Source organism: Panulirus ornatus, chromosome 56, assembly GCF_036320965.1.
Source record: "Panulirus ornatus isolate Po-2019 chromosome 56, ASM3632096v1, whole genome shotgun sequence".
Classification (NCBI taxonomy): Eukaryota; Metazoa; Arthropoda; class Malacostraca; order Decapoda; family Palinuridae; genus Panulirus; species Panulirus ornatus.
The window spans coordinates 14,848,661-14,876,160 of record NC_092279.1 but is presented as its reverse complement, the minus strand read 5'-3'; the positions used below and the strand labels follow the sequence as shown (position 1 = coordinate 14,876,160).

Sequence of the window (27,500 nt, the reverse complement as noted above, 5' to 3'; positions counted from 1 at the left end):
TGCGATCGGAGCCTTTGCGATTAACGGTGTGACTCAAGGATAAGGGGGTGGTCTGGCTGGAGCTCCCGCTACTGCTAGACATAATATTCGTCGATGATTTGGACACAAACACAGGGCAACAGCAGCAGCAGCAGCAGCAGCAGCAATGGCGGTGGAAGTGAGCAAATGCAACGATGGTCTCCAAAGAAAATGGGTCACACTAATAATTCGAACGGTGACTCTAGAAGACTGCACAAAGATTTAAAAGAAAAAAAATGCTGTCATTTTAGAGACATTGTGAATGATTTTCAACCTAAAAAGATATAAAGTTCTGACACCAAGGTAGAGATGATAGGGGAAGTGAGGCATCTTATCACCGAAGAAATAATAATAAAAAAAGAATGATTTGATGATCATTAGCACAGATCTACAGACGAGAGAGCATCGTATTAATGCACGGAACGAGGGGAATGGAACACTTGCTTTCACACCATGGAACAAGGGGAATGGAACACTTGCTTTCACACTACGGCAGTAATCACCGCACGCTAGGTCACTTGGGACAATCTTGGTCAATATCATACAGGATGGACTTCAAGTCCTTCGAGAACATGCAGAGAAGGACGACGAAGATCAATACTAGATGGCATAAGCCCCTCGTATGGAACACATTAAGAAAATTGGACTCGTGTCCTCAAGGGAGACAAGAGGACTGGTAGGATGGAAGTATATACAAATGGAAAACGGAGGATGAGAGAGAGAGAGAGAGAGAGAGAGAGAGAGAGAGAGAGAGAGAGAGAGAGAGAGAGAGAGAGAGAGAGAGAGAGAGAGAGAGAGAGAGAGAGAGAGAGAGAGGAACAAATGAACTCGGGAGAGACACGCGATAGTGGATTAGAATGAGAGAATATTCGAGAGCGCCGAAGACACGGATAAACACTGGAGACAAAGTGAGGGACGAATAGAACCAGTTGTTCGTTGAGGTCATTCGAAGCTAACACGTTGGTGCCGGACACACGTCAGATAAGACCTGTGGTATGTGGGTGTAAGCAGGAACTGTCATGTATAGAGGCCAGCAAAGACCTGCAGTAACCTACATTCTTATGAGAGGAGGAGTTCATGGTAACGGAAGGGAACCCAGGTGTACATGAGAGAGGAGCTGGATGTGTTCAGGTCAATGTCATCACCTTTCCTGACCTTAAAGACGCCACCTTACCTGATGCCTTTTCCTCTGGGTCAACCACTGAATCTGGTACCACTACTGCTAACAACTACTACTACTACAACTGGTAATGGTGCTACCACAACCACTACCACCACAACTATTATTACTACTACTACTTTCATCACGGCCTTCATATACTTCTTTCACGAATCCTTTCTGAAAACTTTCATTTACTTCTTTCACTAATCCTTTCTGAAACCTTTCTTCATTTACTTCTTTCGCTAATCCTTTCTGAAAACTTTCATCATTTACTTCTTTCACTAATCCTTTCTGAAAACTTTCTTCTTCCCTCCTTCTTCTCCTTTTCCTCCCAGCCTCCTCCTCCTCCTCCTCCTCCTCTTCTTCCTCCTCCTCCTCCCTTCTCATCCACAATCACCCTCTCGACCAAGGCCTGGATTATCAGCTGGCGTAGCTGAACGCCATCCATTTGAAGTAAGTGAAGTTGTTTCGGAGCCTGAGGCGCGTCCCGCGCGTTCGTGACTTAATCTTGCGGCAAGCCGTTCTTATAGGCACTCGGAGAAGTAATTACCATAAATGAAAGGAAAACGTACCTCCCTCGCTCTTCTCTTGAAACTGGTAATGACTCAGAAGACCAGCTTTATTCTCTGGAAAGGAGCTGGACGCCAGAGAGAGAGAGAAAAAAGAGAGAGAAAAAAAATCTCATTAATGAGGACTTTGTCGCTTTGACTTGGGCATGAAATGAAAATGGATTGGACCGAAATATGTAATCATAAGGTCCCGTATTTTCTCTTCACACGTTAAATGACGGATCTGCCACGATGCTGGTAACCACACTGACAAAAGAGCTTAAAATCTGCGTAATGTAGAAAACGTTCAGAGTGTCGAACCTTAATGAGAGACGAACCGAAGAGGTTGGCATACTGGGCGTAGAAAACGAGGGGGAGGGAGTTCTGATCCTACACGTCTCAGGAGGAACTGAAATGTAGACGTTATTTAAGCGTGTGTACAGTTGAAAGGCTCTTTACTGCGGTCGACAACCCGGGAAATCAAAGGCACTCTCAGGTGCCACAAGACGAGAAGTCAAGGTTTTAAAATGACATTGTTAGAAAAATAAAAAAGAATAACTACCAAATGGAGAGAATAATCATTTACATAATAAACAGAATTGGAAGAAGACACAGAAGTGTTCGAGATCTTTCGTTTGTGCAATGCAGGTCAACGACCATAGGCCGTAGCTACGGGGGGGGGGGGGGGGGGGGAGGAGGAGGAGGACAAAACCAGCCCGAGCCTAACACGCAACCTCGTCCAGCCCTCCGTCGTTAGGTAATGCGGCAGCCTTCTTCCTCATACGGCCTTTCATCATTAACGCCAGCGTACCTCTAATGTACTCACTTGTGTACGGGGGTATTACCGGAGCAGCGGCATAGCGGACGCTGAGAGGTCTTCAAGGAGATGACACCCTCTCACAATATCTCCACCTCCGGGGCTAGCCACCAGCCCCTCCTCTCTAAACCTAACTCCTCCTCCTCCGCCGCCGCCCCCACCACCCCGGTCCACTCTCCTAAGCAAGACTTAACACCTTGAATCTCACAAGACTGCTAAGAGCGCCATGTGTCTAACTTACTTACTTACTTACTTACTACCCCCACCCCACTCTTTACTCCCGAAGAACACAAACCCTCCCTCCTCCTCCTCGAGGCTGAGGGACTTCGAGGCTGAGGGACCTCGCAAGCTGGAGCTGAACAGTTCTGGGCTCCCGAGGAAGAGACTTCAAGCAGACCAGTTCTTCCACATGAGGTCGGTTCACGAGAGTATCCGACAGCGTTAGATAAATATCTGGTGTTCAACAGAGGCACATCCCGGTCTCCTGTCAAACGTGCACATTCTCGTCTCATCTCCGAATACATTCCTCTCACTTGTGTTACCTTCCTCACTCGCTCAATATGATTCGACAACTCAAAAAAAAAAGAAAAGAAAAGAAATAAAACGTTTGTGCGACAATACAGCGCAAAGTCGAATACGTTGATAAGCAGACTTCGCACACACTTGTGTCGTAGTTTCCGCCTTATCTGTCCCCTACACGTCTACAGCATCCCAGACCCTAATCCTCCAACCAACATTTCCATTACTCTACAGTTCACTCAAGATTGGTCTTAATCTACAGATGTATACAGATGTATAAGTCTTAATCTACAGATGTATACAGATGTATAAGTCTTAATCTACAGATGTATACAGATGTATAAGTCTTAATCTACAGATGTATACAGATGTATAAGTCTTAATCTACAGATGTATACAGATGTATAAGTCTTAATCTACAGATGTATACAGATGTATAAGTCTTAATCTACAGATGTATACAGATGTATAAGTCTTAATCTACAGATGTATACAGATGTATAAGCCTTAATCTACAATGTATAGGCCTTAATCTACAGATGTATAAGCCTTAATTTACAGATATATACAGATGTATAAGTCTTAATCTACAATGTATAAGCCTTAATCTACAGATATATACAGATATATAAGTCTTAACAGATGTATAAGCCTACATACACAATACCTACGTACATCATACTGTGTAGTGCAACCGAGGCTTTTCTCGCTATCTTATCTTTCGTAATGTTATCAGGTTCTGTACTCACTCAACCGAGGCTTCTCTCGCTATCTTATCTTTCGTAATGTTATCAGGGTCTGTACTCACTCCTGAAGGAGACGTTGAGGAGGTAGTCCCTGTAGAAGTCCCCGCCGTCGTACTTGTTCATGGCCTCGCAGACGTGGGTGACGCCAGGACACTTGCTCTTCTGCAGGTTGGAGAGGGCGTACGCGAACGAGTACACCGCGTCCATCACGAACTGCACCTGGTTGTTGTGGGGGGAAGGTGAAAGACGAGGGATGGTGAGGAGATTGAGAGATGGTGGTGGGGGGGGGGGGGGGGGGTTGTAACGCCCCTTCCGGAGTGTAGTGGCTGGGGAGCCCCTGATTGGGAGAAAACTGGTACAGGGATGAGTCAAAATATATTCAAATGCCTGGGGAAAAAAATGAGATTAGAAATTTAAGACAATTGTGGATATGAGAATGATGAATAATCTGTACGGAAGCGAAGATGTGAGAGGGTTAGAAGGGTGGAGGAAGAGAGGAATGTGTGTGGCTGGTTATGAAGGGAAAAAGGAAGACAAAAACCCACCAAAATCAAGAAATGAATCAGGGAATTAAATCGTATTCCCTAAATAGGATTAAATAGGAGAGAGAGAGAGAGAGAGAGAGAGAGAGAGAGAGAGAGAGAGAGAGAGAGAGAGAGAGAGAGAGAGAGAGAGAGAGAGAGACCGTAACTTCAGAAGACATGAATGGGACCCAATCAGGCCAAAGACGCGTAAAATCAGTCCAATAAAAGCAATGGGCAGAGAGAGAGAGAGAGAGAGAGAGAGAGAGAGAGAGAGAGAGAGAGAGAGAGAGAGAGAGAGAGAGAGAGAGAGAGAGAGAGAGAGGACGGAAGGGCACGGCCACACACACACACACACGTCGGGCAATTCATGTCAACATTCCAACCAGAAAGAAGTGGACCAGGCGAACAATGGTGCAGAGAGAGAGAGAGAGAGAGAGAGAGAGAGAGAGAGAGAGAGAGAGAGAGAGAGAGAGAGAGAGAGAGAGAGAGAGAGAGAGAGAGATGTCCCCCTGGCTCACCAGTGGACAGTGACCTGTGTGGGGACTCCATTCCGCACCACGTAAGACACATGAGAGTTGGGAGGGATTTCGCGGTGGGATTAACCTGTTGGTGGGGGAGTCGGGGGTATGATGCGTGTCGCTAGGATTAACCTGGGTGTATGACACGCTGCCGGCATTGGCATGGGAGTGTCATATGGTATTTGGGTGGGATTAACCTAGGATATCATACGTTGCTAGGGTGGGATTTCCCTAGGAATATCAAACGTTGCTAGGGTGGGATTAACCTATGAATATCATACGTTGCTAGGGTGGGATTACCCTAGGAATATCACACGTTGCTAGGGTGGGATTACCCTAGGAATATCACACGTTGCTAGGGTGGGATTAACCCGAGAACATCACACGTAACTAGTGTGGGATTAACCCAAGAATGTGACATGTTGTTTGGATGGGATTAACCCCGGAATATGCTGCTCGTGCGGGATTACCCTGGGAGCATCACTTGTAGCTAGGGCGGGATTACCCTGGGACACCAGACCCTACCACTGGGACATCGTCTTCGGAGACCTGTGTGTGCGCGGGTGCTCTAAGTAACAAGTAGCTTCAGTAAGCTCACCAAAAAAAAAAAAATCCTCAGCGGTTCGGGAATCACTGGCGATCGGAAGCCACAATCCGGGAGGACGCACTTGTTAGAAGGATCCGAGTCTATGTACAAAGGCTTCTGCTACCTAGTCTGTTGGACTGGAACGTTGAATCCATTGCATCTTGACGTCGAGTTTTCTTATCTATTACGATTCTTTTTTTTTAAAAAGGTAATTACTAAACTGAAAAGAAAGAAAAGAAAAAAAAGCGACCTCAATTCTATCAGCTTCTATTAACTAGTTTGAATGAATGTAATTTCACAGAGACATCTAAAGAGGGACGTAGAAAGAGAGTTCTCCCGCGTACGCGCTTGGGGCAGCCAGCCAGAGGCGAGAGACCCGCCCTACCGAAAGAACCTCCCTCACCCGGCCGGCGCGCCCTCATCCAGCGGGGGACCAACCAAGACGTCGGACATCCGGATGATCAAGTGGGGAACTTTACGATCCCGCGCACAGTAGAGACGTCTCCGGGGGTCAGATCTATCCCCATCCGGGAACCGTATTTGGATTTTTCATTCATTCTCTTCGACGCATCGAGCTGCATAATATACCTTTTGCCTGAGGAGGAGGAGGAGAGGAGGAGGAGGAGGAGGAGGAGGATGGCATATTCATGGTTTCACTTGAGGACTGGAGGAGATCGGGAGCTACGAGCACCTCACTTCGCATCTGGACGATACGTGACTGCCAGCCGCCCCTCTCCCTCCCACACTCTTCCTCACCCCACCACTCGACTGTACACACTAGCGACGTTAAGACACACGCTGTCTGTGGCCATGGTAATCCCCAGACACATACACACACACACAGACACCACGTCTACATCCCAGGTCCCCTCCATACTGAGATGGGAAACCGATCAAATATCTGGGCTTATAACACACGTCCCCGATCAGCGACACCTGTCGCAACTGCGACGTAACAAACAAGGGTCGGGTTGTAACACCGACCAACTCCCTCCTCCTCCTCCTCCGCCTCCCCCCCCCCCACCGTAACAAAGTGACAACAGATCCGTAATTTACTGCGTTTAAAAAAAAAATACCAGTTCCCATCCCAGGTTCACTCCATGTTGTTCAGCACCAGCACTATTTTCCGATAGTCTGTTTTTTTCTAATTTCTTTTTTCTTTTTTGTATGAGTCTCTGGAAAATGTTTTCATCCTTCAAGATAGATTTTTATCTGGGATGTTTTGCCATCCGTCTGAGAGACCCCTAACCCCCCCGTGTCCCAATCACAGACACACCATATTGAGTTATCTTTTTTTTTCTCTCTCTCTCTCTCTCTTCTTTTAGCGCCTTTATTTTGCGCCATCTGGGAGTTAATGAATTTCTGTCACTTCCAGACGCCCTGGAATTAGAGAGAGAGAGAGAGAGAGAGAGAGAGAGAGAGAGAGAGAGAGAGAGAGAGAGAGAGAGAGAGAGAGATTTCCTATTTAACGAGCATAAAATTAGAATAACCTGCAAAACGTTTTTTTTTTGTTTTTTTTTTTCAATCCTTCGTGATGTGCGTCTGGCAGATCTGTTTTGCCTGTGAATCTGCGGTAAGGAAAAAAAAATAAAAAAATGGTTCGAGATGTGGTTCACACAGATCTCTTCCTGGAAAAAGTCTCAGATGAAAAGATCGCATTGATTTCTCTTTCAGAAGATAAGTTCGTCATGTGTATAATAACCGAAGGTGTGATCAAAAAGTACCCCTCCGTCCACTGGGGATAAGTAATCAGAGGGGAATAATTACATGAAAAGAAAACATCGCGAGAAGTCAAATGTTTTCTGGGGGTCAACTTTGTGGTGGGTAGTATTCAATCCCCGGAGACCTGGGGGTTGATGCTGTGCATTCTCAGGGGGGGAGGAGGAGGATGGTGTGTGTGTGTGTGTGTGTGTGGAAAATGGAAAATTTAACTTTCTCCAAAATAGCTTTCACAACTTCCCTAAACCATCGTTAAATCGACTCCTAACTTTTTCTCCCCCTCTCGCATTCTTTCTTTCAAGTCATAATCGAATATAAAATCAATTTTGAAGTTATAAACTACAAGTATAATGCGATGGTCCAAGTTTACAGACGATGGCCACTTGGTCTCTCTCTCTCTCTCTCTCTCTCTCTCTCTCTCTCTCTCTCTCTCTCTCTCTCTCTCTCTCTCTCTCTCTCTCTCTCTCTCTCTCTTTCTATTAATTTCTTCTTTCTTCTTGGCTTGCCTGATACTCCACCTCACAGACCTCGACTCTGGAAATTGTGGTCAGCTCAAACTGTGACGTACGTCTTCGACCTCCCCGGCCCATCTCCAGAGGGTAAGGTCCTCCTCACACGGTAATGTCAGCAAGTTGGGGGTACCAAACCTCGCGTCGGTGAGGGGAGGAAAGGGGAAGGAAGGGAGGGGTCAGGTCGGAAGGGAAGGAGGGAGGGAGTCAGATCGGTGGGGGAAGGTCTCGTCTATGAGTGTGTGTGTGGGGGAGGGGCGGATGGTCGTTGAGTGAAGGGAATGCATGGTGATGGGTGAGGTGAGGACGCGGACTCATACTAGTGTGTTAAATAAGGAGGTGGGGAGAGAAGGACTCATACTAGTGAGGGAAATGAAGTCGAGATGACATACGAGCGAGGAGTGTGAGGTGCTCGGTCTCGGGCCAGTGCATCGAGTGATTTTGTGAAGTCATACTGGCGAGGCAAGAGCCGAGGAGTCGTGCTGGTGAGGCAAGGGGGGAGACACAGTGAGTCATGCTAATGAGGCAAGTCGTCGGTGAAGCCTTACTCGTGAGGGAAGTGACGATGAAGAGCCATACTGGCGAGACAAGGGACGATGACGGGCCATACTGGCGAGGCAAGGGACGATGACGAGCCATACTGGCGAGACAAGGGACGATGACGGGCCATACTGGCGAGGCAAGGGACGATGACGAGCCATACTGGCGAGACAAGGGACGATGACGAGCCATACTGGTGAGGCAAGGGACGATGACGGGCCATACTGGCGAGGCAAGGGACGATGACGAGCCATACTGGCGAGGCAACTGGAGTTGAAGAGACATCCAAGCGAAGCAAATGGAGGCGAGAGAGTAATCACACTAAGGCCATGATGGAGATGAGGAAAAAGCCCAGGTGGAAATGAGGGAATCAAAATGGTGAGGCCACTAAGATGTGTGAGGTAATGATGCTGGGGGAATATAAAGACCGAGAGTCCTCCTGATGAAGGGATTTCTGTACCCCTCATAACGTGAGGGACCTGGACGCCCCCATAACCCCAGGCTAATGTGAGGGACCTGGACGCCCCCATAACCCCAGGCTAACGTGAGGGACCTGGACGCCCCCATAACCCCAGGCTAACGTGAGGGACCTGGACGTCCCCATAACCCCAAGCTAATGTGAAGGACCTGGACGCCTTATAACCCCAGACTTACATGAGGACCTAGACGCCCCCATAACCCCAGACTAACATGAGGGACCTTGACGCCTCATAACCCCAGACTAACATAAGGGATCTGGACGCCCCCATAATCCCAGACTAACATGAGAGACCTGGACGCCCCCATAACCCCAAGCTAATGTGAGGGACCTGGACGCCCCCATAACCCCAGACTAACATGAGGGACCCAGACGCCCCCATAACCCCAGACTAATATGAGGGAAACAGACGCCCCCATAACCCGAGACTCTTCCCATTTTTTTCTTTTTTTTGCATATAAATTGGTTTAATGATTATTCACGGGAAGCTTTCATTCGGACGATGGGAAAGAAAGAAAGAAAGAAAGAAAGAAAATTGGGATTTGTTTTCATTTTCTCAAATCCCATAATTTTAGGCTGACAAAAAAACAAGCAAACTATATATGTCAGTAGAGCCATGGGTTAATTTTAGCCTTTTAATGAAACACTGAAATAAGACTTGAGTTCACGTAGGCACGTATGACCTGTTCTGTCTGCTGGTCAGGCTGGACTCCGTAAGGCAATATACAACAGCAGTGTATCTGAGCTACAGGGAGAGAGTTTCACACCAGTAATAATCTATTTCTTAATTCTCTTATTCTTTGACCAGCCCGGAGAGGAGGATGAAGAGCTGGGACTGGCAGTGGGCCGACTGCCGCGCCTAGGATTCGAACTCATGCGTGTCCAATCCCGGACGGGCCCGTGCTGACTCATGATCAATAATGCTAACCACTACAACACATAGAACCTTTTGTGTGTGTGTGTGTGTGTGTGTGTGTGTGTGTGTGTGTGTGTGTGTGTGTGTGTGCATAGATAACCAGAAAGAAAAACAGAGAGACAGATATAGAAACGGATATAGAAACAGAGGAGTCAGTCCGTTAGACCAACAGACACACATTAGAGTACAACAACGGAAATATTCACTCCCAGCTCCTCTCCAACTGGCGAAGGAGGCAGCCACTCACCTTGGGGTCCTGTTGGTAGCCAGACTCCGTGGTGATCCTTCGCGTGGAGGTTGGGCAGGCCAGGTCGCTGCCCGGAGGACCCAGCTTGCACCCGAAGAAAGTCTCCCAGTACTCCTTGAACCAGGGGTTCCTCTTGTTGTTCTCTGGGGTCAGCCTGGCCATGTACCGGTCGAAACCCTTCACCACCTGCGGCAGAGAACGACACACTGACCTGCTACTTACTGTAGCCACGACGATGACAACAAACACGTCAATCACAAAAATAATAACAATCATATATCTTTTTTTTCTCGTACTTGTTCGTCATGTCCCGCGTTAGCGAGGTGACAGCGGGAAAGCTCTCCTTTCCCCACACTCTACACCCTCCTGCAACAACAGCTGGAAGGGAATGATATAAAAAAAGAGAGCCTGAAGGAACACAAAGCATTTTTGAAGTAAGCTTGCATGGAATATAACTGGACAGAATGCTAGGGAGTAAACGTTGAGTGAGGGGACGCTGGGAGGAGGAGAGGGTGAGTCAGGGGACGCTGAGGAGGAGGAAACGTTGAGTCGGGGGACGCTATGCGTCAGGAGACGCAGGAGGATGTGAGGAAAGGGACAGAGAGGTGAGCAGAGGCAAGTAGGGGGAGGATGAGGAGAGGGAAGAGTGAGGGGACGAGCGATACAGGAGACGTCAGGAAGGGGAGGAGACCGACCCTCCCCCTGGTTATCGTTATCCTGTCCTCGAGGGGCCTCATCTTTACTCTCCCTCGATGCTCAATTTCTCGCTTGAATACGTCCACTGGCTTTCCGTACCTCAGCCGGCAGGATATTACAGCGTCCTGGGTCGCTGACACTGCCGGTAATGTCTCCTGCAGAGTCTATGGTAAATGTATATGCTTCTCCCGTACTGTTGTCTGCCACAGTCTCTGTCTGGCCTCGCTTCCCATCGCTCCAGAACGAGGGTATTCTATCGTCCATCCAGCGTCTACGTTGTATGGTATTTACAACGGTGGGTCTAAAATACTCCATTATAGTTTCAGATACTCCGGTGGACGTGACCAATAGCATTCTTAAACCCCATCCCAAGACGCTCAGATGTTTGCAAAACCGATTTTCTAGCACAATGTCTTGGGTTCTGATGACGTGATGCCACGATGCAGCGGTAACAGGATGGCACCAAAGGAGAACAAGCGAGTGACTCTGAAAGGACGGCATCGCTGGAGTTTTGTCACCTTTGACTTTACAAAAGGTCTCGGCATCATTCATCTTCCTGGTTAAAGACGCCATGAGAGGCGAGGTTTCCAGGTGTAATCAAATCAAGATCTGTAATACGTCTGTTACTTAGGAGAGCGACGCCCGAATGTTCCTTGTGTCTTCCAAAAAGTGATTCGTTTTCTTGATATTTTTTTTTTTCTTTTTGAGCAACGTACGCACGACGGCGAAGGAGTCGACATGTCGTTCCATTAAACATTAATTATTTTTAGCGGCTCGCTTGGAAAACACGGGGGTGGAGTCTGTTTGCTCTCATTCTCGGTGGTGATTTCCAGGAAGAAGAAGAAGAAGAAGAAGAAGAAGAAGAAGAAGAAGAAGGAGAAGAAGAAGAAGAAGAAGAAGAAGAAGAGAAGAAGAAGAAGAAGAAGAAGAAGAAGAAGAAGAAGAAGAAGAAGAAGAAGAAGAAGAAGAAGAAGAAGAAGAAGAAGAAGAAGAAGAAGAAGAAGAGAAGAAGAAGAAGAAGAAGAAGAAGAAGGAGAAGAAGAAGAAGAAGAAGAAGAAGAAGAAGAAGAAGAAGAAGAAGAAGAAGAAGAAGAAGAAGAAGAAGGAGAAGAAGAAGAAGAAGGAGAAGAAGAAGAAGAAGAAGAAGAAGAAGAAGAAGAAGAAGAAGAAGAAGAAGAAGAAGAAAAAGAAAGAAGAAGAAGAAGAAGAAGAAGAAGAAGAAGAAGAAGAAGAAGAAGAAGAAGAAGAAGAAGAAGGAGAAGAAGAAGAAGGAGAAGAAGAAGAAGAAGAAGAAGAGGAAGAAGAAGGAGAAGAAGAAGAAGGAGAAGAAGAAGAAGAAGAAGAAGAAGAAGAAGAAGAAGAAGAAGAAGAAGAAGAAGAAGAAGAAGAAGAAGACGAAGAATAAGAAGAAGAAGAAGAAGATGAAGAAGAAGAAGAAGAAGAAGAAGAAGAAGAAGAAGAAGAAGAAGAAGAAGAAGAAGAAGGAGAAGAAGAAGACGAATAAGAGGAAGGAAGACTGGCTCGCTCAGTTTAATCAAGTCTTCAGCTAACGAGGATATCTTTCCCGTGACCTGCGTTCTTACAGACGCCCGGCACAAGACCACCTCAGTAGCGCTACGTGGACGGAGGGACTCTTGACTCGTTTCTCTATGGCTCGAACTTGCTTAACGACAGAGTCACACTGAGAGACCTGCACGATCCATAACCCCCACACCGACATGCGACGTCTGTCACACACTCCAGCGACGGGTGCACGAGAGGTAGGTTTCCGTCCATCCGCTCGCTCAGCCTGGCCTCCTCCTCCTCCTGCTGGAAGGAAGCGAGCGATCCAGTACTTTTTCCACAGGAGAGATAGAGAGACAGAGAGTCTAATCGTACATCTCGAAGGGGAGGAGTGTCCTATCACCGTCAAGATATCCAGTAAAGTACCTGAGAGACTTCAGCGGGTTTCTTCAGAGACGAAAGTTCACCTTCATCCGAACCTTTGTTTTCAAGTCGGAATAGTTAAGTGGCCATTAATGGAGATATCACGCGCCCACCCCGTCCATTACATGAGTGGCAAATGACGACATTACCTGTACAATCAAAATCAAAGTTGAATGATACGTATATTATGCACTGATTATACATAATATTCAACATATTCACGACTATCTTCCACGAACTACAACAACAAGCCATAATATCTGGAGTCGCACGAAGACTCGCGCTCTACGGCTGCCTGAGTCAAACGTTGACCATGACCAGGGTTGGGTTAATGCGTCGTCATTCTGTAGATCATAGTTACTTCCCATGTTTGGTGAAGGCCAGCGTCTACCGCTCCGTCAACAACTTGGCCTGGCGCGGGACTGCCAGACCTCGAGACCTCTGCACACACATATATGGGAAGAGAGAGGGGGAAGATGATACACTCCTATGTGTCACAAAAGGCATTAACTTCCCTTTGGTTCTCTCTCTCTCTCTCTCTCTCTCTCTCTCTCTCTCTCTCTCTCTCTCTCTCTCTCTCGCTCAATGACTAAAAGGAAAGGGAGTTGGCTAGGGTGTAACCCTATGCAGGCTGAGTCCAGCAACACTTTCGTGTATACTGAGATGAGAGAGAGAGAAGAGATGGAAGGGCAAGATCTCAAGATCTGCTTTCCTCGCAAAGTTCCTCATGACGTTTCTTTCATCCGAGAGAGAGAGAGAAAATCAAAACTTTCCGTAGGTGTGCAGCGTTTACACGGAATTGCCTTCATATATTCTCTCTCTCTCTCTCTCTCTCTCTCTCTCTCTCTCTCTCTCTCTCTCTCTCTCTCTCTCTCTCTCTCCTACTTATTTCAGGACCTGATACGTCGCGAAAGTTTTAAATCGTCTTTGGGCGTCATCCGTTCTCGTAGGACCCGAGCAAAACTTCCTTGGTCGTTGAGAGGGACATAAATCACTGTGCACAGTTCCTCGATCCACCTCCTCCGGTTCTCACATCCGGGCAGTTGCTTGTTCACTTGCTGAGTCTCGGGGGTACAAAAAAAAATATAATGAAGGAGAATTTCTCTCTCGTCGCCGAAGCCGTGTGAAGACAGCGGAGGGTCGACGTACGACGCGCATCGTCCATCTGTGAGATGCGGTGCAATTCTGCATCAGTGCCTGCTGCTGCTGCTGCTGCTGCACGACGCATGGTTAAGACGTGATGTATATTCTGGCCACTTCCTTCAACCTCATTTGCATTCTGGCACAGACGGTCCCTCAGTGCTCCCTGAGCGGCGCTTCCCACCATCTCCTTAACAAACATCCATCTAAAAATGCTCCCTCCCCATGCACGATCTCATTTCCTTCTAGCCCCACACGCCATCTTAACACAGCCTCTGCGCTTCGCTCTATATGTCCTCCAGTTTTATTTTTCCAACCATTTTCTCTTTTTCTCTTTCCAAGGACTCCTGTTTCCCCCTCCCCCCCCCCTCCTTGCCCGCCGTCTGGGTTTTTCTCTCCTTCATTTTTCCTTCTTTCCTCCTTTTAACTTTTCCTATCCTACTCGTTTCTCGTTTTCCTTTGTCCTGGCCCTTTGTGGGGTCGGGTCAAAGGCTGGTGGTGGTTAAGGCTGGTTCGTACCGCTGTGGTCAAGGTCAAGTCCGTCGTGGTCCAGGAGTTGAGGGGTCAAGGGTCACCGACCCTCTGAAAGGGGAGGTCGTTATAACTTGTTTCCAGGTCACATAAAGAGTTATAATAACGGGACAATAAAGCAGGTAATCGCTCACGTTGACCCGATCATCTAGACCCAACTGGTGATGAAAGGTACCGTGCAAGAGGGACCTATACGTGTGTGTGCATATATATATATATATATATATATATATATATATATATATATATATATATATATATATATATATATATATATATATATATATATATATATATATATATATATATATATATATATATATATATATATATATATATATATATATATATATATATATATATATATATATATATGAACTTTGATATACAGGGAAGTATTTCCAGGCTCATATTTTGATACCACTTCAGGAACCAAATAATATTTTGTGATGATACCCCAGGAATGGTGCAGTCAAATCTCTGCGCTACAAGACCAAGATGATAAATGATAATGCTAAAAATAAGTGATAAATTATACCTTGAGGTAATCAAAAATGAATCATGAATGAAGTAAGATCCGAATATAGCGGAAGATGTTACCAAGAAAAACGACGATTCTCTCTCTCTCTCTCTCTCTCTCTCTCTCTCTCTCTCTCTCTCTCTCTCTCTCTCTCTCTCTCTCTCTCTCTCTTGCGAAAAATAAGTTTTCACAAATTTGTGGAAATCTGCACATCTTTAGCATTCCCGTAAACTCTGGAAAAAAAAAAGAGGAGAGAGAGAGAGAGAGAGAGAGAGAGAGAGAGAGAGAGAGAGAGAGAGAGAGAGAGAGAGAAGAAAAAAATGATCTCTACACAAATATGAATCCCGAACGTCATTTCCATGGTAGCGAATGTTATATTATATTTTTTGCACCGTCAACAGAGGTCAGAGTTGCAGCGGGTCAGAGAGGACGTTTCCTAAAGCACCCTTAGATGCACAGGATCAAAAAAAGGAGTTCTAGAATTACACTGATAATCTGAATAGGTCTTTCCCTTGACGACGCTGACAACGCTAAGGAGTACCAGCGTCGTGGTGAGGGCCGGGGCGCCCCTCTCAATGGAGCAAAACTCACGTCTCGACTCTACAGATTTTCTCCTCCGCGCTGCGGGGAGGGAGTGGGTACGGCGGAGGGAGGGAGGGAGAAACAAGTAGGGAGGAGGACCTCTCTCTGGGGAAGGTGGTACATGTCATTCCTAGAATTACAGGAGGGAGGGAAGGAGGGAGGGACGGAGGGAGGGAGGAAGGGAGGGAAGGGAGTAACGTAAGAGAACGGGGAAGGGAGTGTAACGATGGGAGGGAAGGAGGGAGGTAACGATGCTTGAGGAGGAGGAAGGTGGGTACTTGAGTGACACGTACCTGGCTGGTGAGTTCGACGGTGATGGCACCTTCGGCCACGTCCTGCAGGCCCTCCACCAGATGGCTCTGCTTCCCCCAGCCGTCGGACGCCACCCAGTGGAAGTAGGACGTCAGGTTCAGCCTCCGGGCCGCCGCCAGCACACCCCTGTGGGAGAGGGAGAGAGAGAGAGAGGGAAGCGGTGGGGCGTTAGTAAAGTCTGCTTATACTGCGAGGGGGGGGGGGGGGGAAAGGGAAGGCAACCCACAGTCTGATTTATAATATAAAAGAAAACGCTGTTGCGTTGTGCTGGGACAGGAGCACTGTGCTAGGAGACTAATAGGGTTCGTCACAGGGGAAAACCACCACTGAAAAATGAGGAGACTCAATGTATTCACATATAGATCCCAGGAGAGAAATGGGCATTAAGGGGGGAGACATATGGAGCATTGAAAAGGAACTGAGATCTAAGGACGGAACTGGTGTTAGAGTAGGGGAACTAATGTCTGACGAGGACATGTAGTACTAAGGTGGACTCTGGTGTCAGTGTGGGAGTCTGGGTGTCAAGAGGGAGGCTGCTTGGGGTTAAAAAAAAAAACAATAACAACCTCACACATCCCACACAACTCACTGGGAATCATACCACCATAGTTAATGAGACGCCTATCATTCCAGTGGTGAAGATCTGAATCTCTGGAGTTAGCGAGGGAGGTCGAGGCATCTCTCGCACCGGGCTCTGGGCGCATCATCTTGCATACACAAGAGGGGGAGGCTGTCGGAAGTCTGTATCAGTACGAAGACGACACGTTCTTCAGGAGGAGAGGAGGAGCAGAGAGAGAGACTGGCTCAAAGAAAGCAGACGGAGTGGTGTGTATGTCCAGATCTCAGCGGCTACGCCACCAAGGGAATAAAACTTCATTTCCATAAATATTCCAGAGATGCGGACGTACAGCGAAGGAACATGGGAGGCAGGAAGATGTCTCCCCTTTGACGTTAAGCGTCAGAGGACGAACGCATGTCAAAGAGTAACCGACAGGAACCATAAAAACGTAATCGAACACACTATACACCACAGCCACACGCACAGACGGATAGACTTAAACACGACCAAATGGCATACAAACCTCCTCTTCTTTTTTCTCCTCCTCCTCCCTCCCGCCAATCACTCATCAGATGGACTGTGTGTGTGTGTGTGTGTGTGTGTGTGTGTGGAAATATGAGGCTGAAACAGCCATCAGATTAAAGACTGGCCACGATGAACGGGACCCCGCTGACCATCTCGCCTCTCTCCAGATTGATTCACCCACGGATAATCAAGGCGGGCGAGGCCACTTCCCATGATTGCCCAGTGCGACGCCGTTACTCACGGAGATGTGACGGTTATTACCGTTAGTCATAATAACACTAAGACACCTTTTATGAGGACGCTTCCCGCAGCAGCGTCGAAGGCTGTTACCTAATGAAGAGCAGGTGCAAGAATGGACTCTATTTGGAACGAAACGTTCTCTGACTGTACTCCTTTCCGTCCACTACTGATGGTGACGCAGCTGCACTAAAGGTTTTGACATGTTTTACTCGCGGTGTGACCCTGTATACGCCGACCTGAATGCCTGTGTATACCGACCTACTCACCCCTCATATGCCGTCCAGCATGTCTGTATGTAAGGTGCCTGCATGCCTCTATAAGCCGACTTGCTTGTCTGTATACAGACAGGCCTGTGTGTCTTGTACATGCTGACCTGTGATGCCTGTATACACACAGGTTCTCTCGCGTTCGTATGGTTTTCGTGTGTGTGCTGCCTTGCAAGAATCAGACCTGAACATATAAAAATACACGAGACTATACATCAAGAAGGGAACTTCATTTCTAAATCTTTGATTTAAGGATATCAACAGCCACTGGTCTATAGGAAGAATTCGTGGACTACGATATCTGGACTACGAAATAAATCTTAGGGGAAAAAACATCTTCGTGGTTGGAATTCAGATAACGTAATCCTGTAACTCAGAATGAAGGTGGAGGGTTCATACATCCGGTGCACTGAAGATGAGGAGGAGGAGGAGGAGGACAACATACAGGTACTCTCTGGAACCGGGGGCGAATATCTCTGGGTCCGTCCAGAACTACCACCTCATTCCAAACTCTTCCCAGAGCGTACGTCTTGTGCATACTCTCTCTCTCTCTCTCTCTCTCTCTCTCTCTCTCTCTCTCTCTCTCTCTCTCTCTCTCACACACACACACACACACACACACGCACAAGCAAACAATCGAACCCAACAGTATCTCTGAATCTAATCACATCACAACGGATTATCAAAAGCTGTATGTGACACGGGTCAGGCTGCCCTTGTGAGTCGAGAGGAGACTCTTGAGGAAGAAGAAGGAGAAGCTGGACCAGACAGGAGAGAGAGAGAGAGAGAGAGAGAGAGAGAGAGAGAGAGAGAGAGAGAGAGAGAGAGAGACTGCTCTCTCGAGGACGCGGGTGAGGAGCACGCGCGGCTCGAGAAAGACTTCGAGGACACACACCTTCAGCCCGAAGTAGGTTAGGTCGGGTTGGGTGGTGGGTCTGCCAGCCTCTTACAGCCGGGGTGGCACGGGAGATGAGCGACCCCTCCCCCTTCTCGGGGACACACAGTCATTAAACAGACAGGAAAAATATCCCTCTGCCCTTTTTTTCCTATCTCTTTCTTTTTATCTTATCTTTTTTTTGTGCTCCTGTAAGGTTTAAGATGAAGGATATCATGTGGGGAAATTGTGGTCGGTAATAATTACGTGATCACGATAAAATCTCGCCCGAGATTTTATTCTTTTGAGTATGGGAGCGACAACTATAGGTCGGATGAGTTTTATAAAGCAAATAAATCACTTAGTTAAAAGCATCTATATCTATATCTATCTATCTAAGTACCTTCCTATCTATCTATCTATCTATCTATCTATCTATCTATTCATTCTTGCTTGCTCTCTTCCTGCAGACCTTCCTCGTGGCGGGCTGGTCGAGCTTGAGGTGTGGTCGTGCTCGCCATAACGCACTCGAGGCACGTGAGAGCACTTGAGTGCGTCTGCGTCCACAACAAACGAACCTTGAGACGTCCTTGTGTGACGCGTGGAGCATCGCGCAGGAGGAGGAAGGAAAAAAAAGGAGAAGTTTGAATGGGTGCTTGCAAAACTTCTGGAGACCCAGGAGACCCTGCTCGAGCGAAGTACCCTTCTGCGAGCAGCTCTCCAAGTACGCACCTCGTAATCTGAGCCAGAGGCCAAGCGGTGTATCAGCGCACTTACTCCCACAGCCTGGCCTTTGTTTGGTGCGACTGTCGTCTGTACGCTTCGCCCAGAGGAGGGAGACCATCCTACGTAGGATCTGGGAGGGGGGGAAAGCTGCCTTTAGCGAAACTACAGAGGCCAGGCTGTGGCGAGCGGAGGGGAATTCCCTGCTTCAAGCTGCGTCACAGGTCGGCCCGACCCACACACAACCCCTCATCCAAAATAAACCCAGACTAGTGAGGGAATGAATGCATTTCTGTGTCACTTCTATGATTAAGAATTTGAGTAATTCCTGTCTACTGCCGCCTGTCTATTTCACTGTCGCTTACACCATACCCAGAAAACTATAACCATCTAGCCTGCACCAGTCAGTTGAGGTGAAAATCCTGTTTCGTTGACAGGTTCCAGAGGCCCGCCCGACGTCCGCCACACACACACACACACACACACACACACACACAGCGTAGATTTATTCAGAGGCCCGACCAGCGTTTGCTGAAATGGTTCAGGCATACAGAGAGGATAAATGAGGGAAACATGGTGAAAAGAATCAGAGTCAGACGGAATAAATAAGAGGAGGAAGGGGAAAACAAGAGGAGTCCGAAAGATGGAGCTAAGGAGGCTTTGAGGTATCGGGGCCAGAACATTCAGGTAAGGGAAGAGGAGTGAGTTTCATAGATAGAAGTAGATTGATGTGATACGTATACAGAGGTGGGGGGAGGGACAACGTGATGTCAATGAGCCAGGGAGAATGTAGAGGCCGGTCTGCGACGTGGAGTCCTGTGTGGGGCTTGGCTCTTAAGGATGGCTGGCTCAGGTACCGAGTATATAGCAAATGATACCCAGCGCCTAGATGAAGGCAAAGTGAGGTCGCGGTTCCTCTGTGTCTGGAGAGAGAGAGAGAGAGAGAGAGAGAGAGAGAGAGAGAGAGAGAGAGAGAGAGAGAGAGAGAGAGAGAGAGAGAGAGAGAGAGAGAGAGAGAGAGAGAGAGAGAGAGAGAGAGAGGTGTTCTGGTAAGCTTGTGATGCGAATTATGAAACGTAGGAAATTCCAAGGCGAGAATTCTTGCCAATGAACCCGTGAAATTCGACCATAAGGAAGTGTTTAGAGGCCGCTGGTAAGGCCGCGGGGAGCACTGTCTTCCTCCCAGTTGGTACGATCTCGAGGAACTTTTGACCATCGTGTGAGACTGGCACCAGATGGGCGACAGTTTAACCTACATACACGGGATTATAGTCCTCCGCGGCATGAATGCCAGGGCTTCTGCTCGCAGGATAACATTGTGTTATCCTAACCTCACTGGTCTTGATGAAGGTTAACCCTTCGCATAACAGATCAGGGTGGGATGATCTCTCTCTCTCTCTCTCTCTCTCTCTCTCTCTCTCTCTCTCTCTCTCTCTCTCTCTCTCTCACACAACGGAGGGGAACACGATGGACATTTGGTCCTTCAGCGCGGAGCTTTCCCTCCTCCTTCCGCCGAACCCCCCCCCCCCCCCCCGGAGACACGTCCTCGCATGTAGCAGTAGTAATCCTTAAAGAAAGAGGACAAGATAACCGTAAATCTCTCTCTCTCTCTCTCTCTCTCTCTCTCTCTCTCTCTCTCTCTCTCTCTCTCTCTCTCTCTCTCTCTCTCTCCCTCTAGCGCGTGGCCCACACCACCTTCCTTCCCTCCTTCGTTCCAATAACGCTAACAGCCCCTGGCGTCTCTGTCAGCCCTTTATTTATCCTATTTGTCTCTCTCATGTGGAGGGAGTGGGGGGAGGGGGGGTCCTAATGGCGTCGAGGGATAGCCCACAAAATTCATGGATTCTTACTTTTATTTTGCTGCTCTCATCTCCTGTCATTTATATTGCTCAGGATTGTGACATATATATATATATATATATATATATATATATATATATATATATATATATATATATATATATATATATATATATATATATATATATATACTACATTTCTGTTATATGTTTCATGGACGGCTATGACTATATATACAACATCCCCGTTATACGTTTTCTAATTACTATGACTCTGTACAAGACATCCCCATTATACGTCGTGTGGTCACCATGGCGAAATACACGACAATACTATACTACGTCCCGTGATCGGCCATGGCAATGGACGCGTCTCCTCAAGACTCGTTGCTCCACAGGTCTTGCCCCGGGAAGTGACTCACTGTTCGCTCCTTGTGTTACCTCCCAGAGAATAAGAATCCTAGCGAACATCGCACCTGGCTAACACTCGAATTATGGAGGATCTTTAATGTTCTGCATTCGTTCACTGAGCTAAAATATCATTTGCATAATGAACAGATGGAACAAATGGTCTGAAAATTAAAGGATGAAGTGAAAAATGTTTTGGGCGATCGGGGGGCCTGAATATGCAAGAGGGTGAAAGGCGTAAACCACAGTCCCAGACGTGGGCCATGCTCACACACGTGAGCCAGAACCACAGACGTGAGTCACAGCGCTATATCGCGATCCAGAAGACCTACAATCTTCGTCATCACATACACACCACACACAGTTGTAGATGACGCTGAGCCAAGTGGGTAAGTAACTCAGAACATCCCTCCTCCTCCTCCTCGGTGAGTAACCCCGGGTGGAGGTTCTCTCTTACAGGAAGAACAGAGACAGAAATACGGCAATATGATCCGACTCAGGTCAACGCTGATGGCGCGTAACGCGATACGTCGCCAGCCTCTCCACGATCCACACAAGTGGGCAAATTTGCGTACGGTAAACCAGACCTGAAATAACCATTAATCAACCCAGAGCCGAAGCTGCCTGGAAATGTGGCCTGAACACACACACACACACACACACACACACACACACACACACACACACACACACGACATGTCAATTTCAAGAGTATAAAATATTCGATTTAACTGATTCACGTGAAACAAAAGAAGGAAACAATGAGGGTGGGAGAGAGACCTTCAAGGAAGAGATACAGAGAGAGAGAGAGAGAGAGAGAGAGAGAGAGAGAGAGAGAGAGAGAGAGAGAGAGAGAGAGAGAGAGAGAGAGAGAATCATCTCCCTCCTAAGTACCCACCCAGGACTCACTGACATTCATCTTCGCCCTGCCTACAGCACTCGACTCATCTTTACTCAACTCCCCCCCTCCCTCCCTCCCTCCCTCCCTCCCTCCCTGGGATCCCTCTCACACCGGATATCCCGGGATCCCTCCCACATCCCGGGATCCCTCCCACATCCCGGGATCCCTCCCACATCCCGGGATCCCCCCCACATCCCGGGATCCCTCCCACATCCCGGGATCCCTCCCACATCCCGGGATCCCTCCCACATCCCGGGATCCCTCCCACATCCCGGGATCCCTCCCACATCCCGGGATCCCTCCCACATCCCGGGATCCCTCCCACATCCCGGGATCCCTCCCATATCCCGGGATCCCTCCCATATCCCGGGATCCCTCCCATATCCCGGGATCCCTCCCATATCCCGGGATCCCTCCCATATCCCGGGATCCCTCCCACATCCCGGGATCCCTCCCATATCCCGGATTCCCGCATCGCTAGGGATCTGTGGCAACACATACATAAACATCCCCGACCTTGTCGTACAACACAACCCAGTCTGGTGTATGAGGGTGAACAGGTGCAGGGTATGAGACGGTGAGTCTGGTTTATGAGGGTGAACAGGTGCAGGGTATGAGACAGTGAGTCTGGTTTATGAGGGTGAACAGGTGCAGGGTATGAGACGGTGAGTCTGGTTTATGAGGGTGAACAGGTGCAGGGTATGAGACGGTGAGTCTGGTTTATGAGGCAGAACGGGTGTGTGTTACACAGAGGGGTAGGTCCGTGTTATGAGGGAGAACAGACGTATATTATGAGGCGCGTGGTGACGTTATGAGGGGGGGGAGGTATGAGGAATATCATGACCCTGGTGTGAGGAGTGATTGCCTCTAGACGTAGCATGCTGAGGTGGTTTGGTGATCGCCATGATGCAAAGTGACAGTTAAGTGAGGCAGGACTTGTATCTGGAGTAACACCGGTTCGAATCCTTTCAAAACATCAAGACATCATGGAATTATCTCGGTATTATTACCACGTGTGTGTGTGTGTGTGTGTGTGTGTGTGTGTGTGTGTGTGTGTGTGTGTGTGTAAGAGTCATAATCTCTTAGAACGCAAAACAGAAGGTGTCGATCAAGTTTCTTGCGAGATAAGATGGGCTTCCTAAACCTCCTATGGGACGGGGAGGTCTGCGTGTGTATGGATGGCCCGAGGCGAGATGGAACGGAGGAGGTCTGTGGGCGGCCCGAGGCAAGATGGAACGGAAGAGGTCTGTGGGCAGCCCGAGGCGAGATGGAACGGAAGAGGTTTGTGGGCGGCCCGAGGCGAGATGGAACGGAGGAGGTCTGTGGGCAGCCCGAGGTGAGATGGAACGGAGGAGGTCTGTGGGCGGCCCGAGGCGAGATGGAACGGAAGAGGTCTGTGGGCAGCCCGAGGCGAGATGGAACGGAGGAGGTCTGTGGGCAGCCCGAGGTGAGATGGAACGGAGGAGGTCTGTGGGCAGCCCGAGGTGAGATGGAACGGAGGAGGTCTGTGGGCAGCCCGAGGTGAGATGGAACAGGGGAACACAATGAGGAGCGGCGAGGGACATCGAAACACATGAAGGCATGTAATCGTTGCTTCTTGAGATGTGGTGAATCTACGCGTTCAGAGCACTGTACTGGACGGTGGTGCATGGCTGTTATCAACGCACCCTCTCGTGTACTGGACGGTGGTGCATGGCTGTTATCAACGCACCCTCTCGTGTACTGGGCGGTGGTGCGTGGCTGTTATCAACGCACCCTCTCGTGTACTGGGCGGTGGTGCATGGCTGTTATCAACACACCCTCTCGTGTACCGGTTGTGTTATCATCGTGTATTATCCCCGGCTCACACGCCCGACCATAGTGTTACCGGGCTCATCCCCCAACTCGGCCACCGTCTCCAAAAGCCAAAGTTTTCTCATTAGGTTAATGAGTGTGAGGAATTTCGGATATCCGTAAACACATATATATATATTTCAAATCGAGAAAGTTTTCCTTTTTTTTTGTAATCTTTTCTTCATTTAGAGATACAGCCTCAGAAACAGTATCTATGTTTATTCAATTCTATCTAGATGAAAAACGAAAAAAAAAAGATTGTCAAAGACGCATGAATAATAATAATAATAATAACAACAACAATCTCTTGGTTTATCTTACAATCTAAACAAAATAACACGAGAAAGTAAATATTTTGAAAACATATGATATCTTAATGAACGATCAAAATTACCTTAGAATGCGGGGCATTTCAACGTCATCGTCACTTTTCCTTAAGGGCGAAATCGGATTGAAAAGTCCTTCGACAACGCCTCAATGAACATCATGGACTTAGCGATAAGTAGCGCCACATAACTTGTACCGCTGTTGCTCAAGGGGTCGTACCGTAGTGCTCAAGGGTCATATCGTCGTGCTCAAGGGTCGCACCGTAGTGCTCAAGGGGTCGTACCGTCGTGCTCAAGGGGTCGTATCGTCGTGCTCAAGGGGTCGTACCGTAGTGCGCAAGGGTTGTACCGTCGTGCTCAAGGGGTCGTACCGTCGTGCTCAAGGGCCATACCGTCGTGCTCAAGGGTCATACCGTCGTGCTCAAGGGTCGTACCGTAGTGCTCAAGGGGTCGTACCGTCGTGCTCAAGGGTCGTACCGTTGTGCTCAAGGTGCCGTACCGTCGTGCTCAAGGTGCCGTACCGTCGTGCTCAAGGTGCCGTACCGTCGTGCTCAAGGTGCCGTACCTCGTTCTGTCATTCTCAAGTTAACATACACATACATTCTCGTTGGAGCAACAGTTCATGATAAGTTATACTAAAGTCTAGCCTTCGAGGGACATGGTCAGTTAACACACGCACTGTCAGGGCACCCCACACTGAACACCATGTACCGTGCTGGTGTGACTGACACGTCCTGGGGGAACAGTCACCCATTCGCGCACATCTTAACCGTGGATGATGGGGCGCGGTCACCTGACACCACTTGAGAATAGGATGGTAAAACTTTAACATGCGGAAGCTGGTGATTTGCCAGGACTATGTGACACTGGAAAACCAGCCAGTGAAAGGTTCCGGTAGGGTGATCCGTGGCGGATAGACGATCCAGGGATGAAACTGGACAATTATAGAGTGTCTGAGAGTTATAGAGGATCCAAGGATTAAACTGGACAATTATAAAGTGTCTGAGAGTTATAGAGGATCCAAGGATTAAACTGAGCAATTGTAGAGAGTTTGAGAATTATACAGAAGGTTATGTACTTGTATCCTTTCAAGGCTGGAAGTAAGCGGAGTGAACATTTTTTGTATCACTAATAGAGTGGTTCATCTGTAAATACAGTGATGAGGATCAAATATAGTGATGAGGCTGAAACACAGTGATAAGGTTCAAATACAGTGATGAGGTTCAAATACAGTGATCAGGTTCAAATACAGTGATGAGGTTCAAATACAGTGATGAGGTTCAAATACAGTGATGAGGTTCAAATACAGTGATGAGGTTCAAAAATACAGTGATGAGGTTCAAAAATACAGTGATGAGGTTCAAATACAGTGATGAGGATCAAATACAGTGATGAGGTTCAAATATAGTGATGAGGTTCAAATACAGTGATGAGGATCAAATACATTGATGAGGTTCAAATACAGTGATGAGGTTCAAATACAGTGATGAGGATCAAATACAGTGATGAGGTTCAAATACAGTGATGAGGTTCAAATACAGTGATGAGGTTCAAATACAGCGATGAGGTTCAAATACAGCGATCAGGTTCAAATACAGAGATGAGGTTCAAATACAGTGATGAGGTTCAAATACAGTGATGAGGTTCAAATACAGTGATGAAGTTCAAATACAAGTGGTAAGGTTTAAGATAATACAGGAGAGGAATACCCTACAGTGTGTCTACATTACTCTGTCACAGTGTTACACGAGGATGTTACCACCATTAAGGGCGTCTGGAGGTCACACGAGACGATATATTCTGTCGAGGTGTAGAACAACACCACCTCCTCCCCTCCACCACCATCTTCCCACCCTCCCACCATACCCAGGCATATATAATAAGGCAGGACGACCTCCCACTAACCCCTCTCCTTCCCTCCCCTCTATCCCGCCCAACCTCCTTCCTCCCCTGTCCCTTACGTTAAGAAGAGCTCTCCCCTCCTTCCCTGCCTCCCCATCCCTAACCCACACACACACACACTCACACACACACACACACACACACACGCTGAGAAGCCTTGCTCACAAGACGGTGCGGGGCTTGGGAGAACCTTGGCCCGGGAAATATAAAGCGCCAAGAAAATGCATTTTCTACGAAAATATTTCCGTGTGTGTGTGGGGTGGGGGTGGGGGGGGCGGCGTTCTTGAAGGATGTGTACTTTACGTTAGTAATTCAGCGTTGCTCTCAAGTAACGCCTCCTATACGGTCGATGTTGTAGGACAAGCTGAAGGAAAACTCACGAGCGCACGGAGCCTCCGCAGCCCTGTGTGATTACGCTTAACTGCGTAGCGAAAATTTACGAAGAAAAATGCGTTACACACACGCACACAGACAGACATGGAGAGAGAGAGAGAGAGAGAGAGAGAGAGAGAGAGAGAGAGAGAGAGAGAGAGAGAGAGAGAGAGAGAGAGAGAGAGCACAGCATCGTGGTCAATTCAAGAGAAAAGATGAGAGGGACGGTCGGGTAGGCATGGCTGGGCCTGGCCCGGCCCGGCGCCTCATTAAGTTACGTGTTGTGTGAGATGTGGGGGTGTGTTGGCCGGCTCCCTCCTCCCCCTCTTCTTCTGGTGAGGGAGGGAGGGAGGGAGGGAGGGAGGGGGGGAGGGAGGGAAGGGGTGGTGGGTTGTATCTGAAGGATGAGGAAGGCCTATCCAGGTTAGCCTTCAAGACGGGAGGGAATGGTGAGAGAGAAGGTGGTGGGGGAGAGGGGAAATCGGCGCGCTACAGGACCCGTATGTTTCGTTATAAAGAAGGAACCCAAAGCATGCTTTCCCAAAAATCACCAAAACACACACACACAACACACCACACACCTGCATACCTACACCACACACCTGCAGAACCTACACCACACACCTGCACTACCTACACCACAAACCTGCAGTACCTACACTCACACCTGCAGTACCTACACTCACACCTGCAGTACCTACACTCACACCTGCAGTACCTAAACCACACACCTGCAGTACCTACACTCACACCTGCAGTACCTAAACCACACACCTGCAGTACCTACACTCACACCTGCATACCTACACCACACACCTGCAGTACCTAAACCACACACCTGCAGTACCTACACTCACACCTGCAGTACCTACACTCACACCTGCAGTACCTAAACCACACACCTGCAGTACCTAAACCACACACCTGCAGAACCTACACCACACACCTGCAGAACCTACACCACACACCTGCAGTACCTACACCACACACCTGCAGTACCTACACTCACACCTGCAGTACCTACACTCACACCTGCATACCTACACTCACACCTGCAGTACCTAAACCACACACCTGCAGTACCTACACTCACACCTGCAGTACCTACACTCACACCTGCAGTACCTACACTCACACCTGCAGTACCTACACTCACACCTGCAGTACCTACACTCACACCTGCAGTACCTACACTCACACCTGCAGTACCTACACTCA

At 48.1% G+C, this 27,500-nt stretch overlaps 1 protein-coding gene across 2 annotated transcripts in view; it reads right to left on the bottom strand.

Annotated features, from left to right (window-relative positions):
* mGluR (metabotropic Glutamate Receptor) overlaps nucleotides 1–27,500 on the bottom strand; it is a 439,303-nt gene that overhangs the window by 64,902 nt on the left and 346,901 nt on the right. For both annotated transcript variants that reach the window (XM_071693890.1, XM_071693891.1), the window contains exons 3-5: nucleotides 15,536–15,680; nucleotides 9,848–10,033; nucleotides 3,873–4,029 (exon numbers count right to left, since the gene is read on the bottom strand). In XM_071693890.1, the coding sequence (XP_071549991.1) occupies nucleotides 3,873–4,029; nucleotides 9,848–10,033; nucleotides 15,536–15,680 (488 nt within the window). The remainder of the gene's footprint in view (nucleotides 1–3,872; nucleotides 4,030–9,847; nucleotides 10,034–15,535; nucleotides 15,681–27,500) is intronic.